The sequence below is a fragment of the Mauremys mutica genome, chromosome 4 (genome assembly GCF_020497125.1).
Source record: "Mauremys mutica isolate MM-2020 ecotype Southern chromosome 4, ASM2049712v1, whole genome shotgun sequence".
Lineage (NCBI taxonomy): Eukaryota > Metazoa > Chordata > Testudines > Geoemydidae > Mauremys > Mauremys mutica.
In genome coordinates, this window is record NC_059075.1 from 123,247,483 (window position 1) to 123,251,213 (window position 3,731).

General features: G+C 42.6%; 1 protein-coding gene across 1 annotated transcript; it reads left to right on the forward strand.

The window, feature by feature from the left end:
- The first annotated feature begins 2,343 nt into the window (after nt 1–2,343).
- LOC123369047 (mas-related G-protein coupled receptor member H-like) lies at nt 2,344–3,324 on the forward strand. Its single transcript, XM_045014415.1, has one exon. It carries the CDS (start codon nt 2,344–2,346, stop codon nt 3,322–3,324), a length of 981 nt encoding a protein of 326 aa, XP_044870350.1.
- Nucleotides 3,325–3,731: the final 407 nt, after the last annotated feature.

Consider the following 3,731-nt stretch of genomic DNA (forward strand, 5'->3'; position numbering starts at 1 on the left):
GAAGGGGCATAAATTGGGGAGTCCTCATTTCCCTGCATGATATGTAGCCCATGTCACAATCTATCCCTAAATCAGCTGAAGAGGGAGTTTTGAGGATTGGGATAGGAAGGGAGTGATTTTCTTAGTATGGATGGGTCTTGCGGATGAGGAACTATTTATAGTTTCCTGATATATTCTCATCTGCATATCTACAATCAATGGACACTTGAATGTGATGCCCAGTCTTGGACCCAGGAACAATCACTGACCTCCTTAAAGCCAATAGATTTGCAAAGCGCCTTCCCTCTTGCTCAACAGAAGAAGCAATGAAGCCCCTTTATGTAATAAAGACAGTAAAGATTAGCTCCTGAGGCACTAGGCTGCATGGTAGGTCAAAGCCAAGTTGTGTGGACTGAGGGTTTTCCCTGCAGGCAAATGCAGGAGAGGAAGTCTTTTGTTGTCAACCTTATGAGATACACAGAAGAAATGTACTACTGCAGCCCAGAAGGGATGTGGGATGTGAGGCAAGTAATCCTGCAGAATATCTTCAACCTATCTGTCAGTATGCAGGTAAATTAGCTGTGTTCTACACATTGGGTAGGCATGTCTCCCTCTAGTGACAGGGCAACATAGAGGAAAGCAGCTTGCTACTTCCAGCTGCATGAATTATTCCTCTAACTCAAGTGCTTTTGCTGATGGTCCTGGGTTCTACCTCTGCAGATGTCTCTAAGTGGAATCATTACATGTATAGTTCTGAAACTTGTAAACAACATGATGTGTGATATTACATTGCATTTGACATTGAGAGCATTTCCACTTAGAAACGTGTGAATAATTCACTGGCAATTCCAAAAAATTGAGGAAAAAATAATGTAAAACTAAAAATAAATGTTTCTGAAATTTTGAATGAATCAAAAAGATGGTTGGAATGATTTGGTGAAACCAACACAAAATACTGAAAAGAAAAGTTTTGGCAGAAAAATTTTGCCCAGTTCTATTTCCACTATCCCTTCCAACATGGGAGATCAGTGTTCCATGATTGAGGATATAAAAAACTACTGATCCAGCAATGTAAGTATGGCTGAATGTCTCTTGTGCATGAGAAGAGGACGTCTCTCATGACTGTGACCAATGCTGTATCTGTGTAATGTCCCCACCAGCAGAGTTCCCTGATGTTGACAGTGGATGGGAGGAGTTGGAGGTGGTTCTTTGCTAGGTTCTCAATTGATTGACTCAGCAATGGGATGTGAGACACTGGCTGTTATCTTGCAAGGTCAGACGCTCTCAGACCAGTTATGAAATTTCCTTGGAATATTTTGTGGCCTTGATTTTTCAAGTGGCTCTCCATTTCTTTAGGAAACCGGCTCAGTCAGTGTTCTTTGCCCATAAAAAGGAGATAGGAAGCAATTAAAGTAGCAAAGTCCTGCTATCAACTTCATGAGACCTTTCAGTAACAAAGAGAAGAAATCGTGGTGGAAAGATTGCTGTGTCTGGCTCTACATATTGTGAACATGGCATTTGGTGGCCAGGATTTAGGGCTGGATTGACTTGTTGGACATGGAACAGGAAATTACAGAGTATTTCATACACTGTTGCAAAACGTTCAAGTAATTGATTCCGCACGGAGCAACTGATAAGAAGCAAGAGGTAAGGAATTTCTCTAACAGATTTGCTTTACCACAGCTTCTGCAAAACTGTCATTCAAACCTCAGAGCATCAGAGGGAAGATGAGCATTTTGTGGGTGAAAATTATCTTCTTTTCATCCCTCTGATGTTTTCTATATTTTCTTCCATTCCCACAGCTCTGCCCATGCCCCTCAATCCTACCCCCACCCCAGCCCTCTGCTATTCCAGATCTGGGCTTTGCCCCTGTCCTGCCAATGTGCTTTAATCCTGACTCACAAAACTGCTCCTACTATTGCCACCTTGGGCTCCCTGCTGCTTCCTCTCCCAATGTCTCTCAATCCTGAACTGCAGCCCTGCTTCTATTCCAATCCTGATCTCCCCACAATATACACATGCAGCTCTGCCACCTAACTCCTGATCTTCTTGGGACTGCAGTCTCTGACATTCATTTTATCTTTTGCCCTGAGGTTTCCAAAGAAGAAAGACCAGCCTTGTCACCCTCTGCACCAAAAATCCTCTTATTTCCCCCTTTTATATTTATCTCTGTGTGTATTTCTAATAAATGCTCATTGGTATCCGGATATTTCAGGGATGGGCACTAATTACCAGCAAATCCGAGTTCCCACCATGATCCAGAGTCACTAATACACGTCCCTCTTATCTCTATTAGCAGGTGTGTTTATGAGAGAGCGATAAAGAGGGAGCTGGAAATTGTCAATCCGCACCAGAGGTTTCAATATGACTGAGCTTATCACGACATCCCTGCTTCCTGAAAAGATAAGCCTGCATTATTGCATATTATTTAATGATTCCAGTAGCTTTAATGACACAGACCTAGCTGAAGATCGGGATCGATGTTTCATTCCAATAGTTGTGATCAGCTCTATTTCTCTTTTCATTTGCCTGGTTGGGCTGGTGGGGAACGGGATGGTTCTTTGGTTCCTCAGCTTCCGCATTAAGAAGGACCCTTTCACCATCTACATCCTCAACTTGGCTATTGCTGACTTTGGTTTCCTCCTGTGCATGGTTGCCTCCTTGATTATTATCATCTTATATTTACATATGGACTTTCTTGGAGGGTTTGTCGTCATAGAGGCAATCCAGTGGGTGGCGCTGTTTATATACAACACTGGTCTGTATCTCCTGACAGCCATCAGCGTTCAGAGATGTCTGTCCGTCCTTTACCCCATCTGGTACCGATGTCACCGTCCAAAAAACCTGTCTTCCATTGTGTGTGCTCTGCTCTGGGCTCTCTCCATCCTGGTGACTGGACTGGAGTGCTATTTCTGCATCAATGACTATGACTGTTCCAAAATGACCATATTCAGCTGTGTCTTGAGTTTCCTGATTTTCACTCCACTCATGGTTCTGTCCAGCCTGACCCTGTTCATCAAGGTCCGATGTAGCTCACATCGACACCAATCAACAAAGCTCTATATTGTCATTATGGTCACCATCCTTTTCTTCCTCATGTTCACCCTTCCACCAAGGGTCATAGTGCTGATGGCCTTCCTTAATCACTCCAAGATACACCTCTTTGTCATGTCTTTAGTTATCCTGCTGCCCTGCATGAACAGCAGCATCAACCCCTTCATCTACTTCTTAGTCGGGAGACATGGGAAACGGCAATTGAGAGAGCCCCTCAAGGAGGTTTTCCAGAGAATCTTCAATGAGGAGGCTGGTCCACAAGAGAAAAGGCCCACCAAACAAGTAAAATAGCCAGCCACTCAGAATCTTACAGAGCATGTGCAAGGCCTGGTAGATCTTCAAAGTTAATGATGCTACCCTTGAAGGTTCCGCTTAATGCTACAGCACTTTAATAAATGAGAAATAGAGCGAGTCAAAAAAAATTCCAGCAAAATATTTTTTCATTGGAAAACAGGGTTTTGTTGGCAATCAAAATTTTTCATGCAAAAATTTCAGCACCAACAAAATGTTTTGATCTGAAATTGTGGGTTCTTCTCCACCATCCAACAGTTTATGTAACTGTTTTCCAATGAGCAATGGAAGTGAGGAAACTTTTTCATTGTTTTACTGTTTGTTTACCTTTCCCTGGTTAAATTATAAAGGTAATTAAAAGTAAATTCGCCCTCTAACATTTTTTTCACACTTCTGCATTGTGCTCC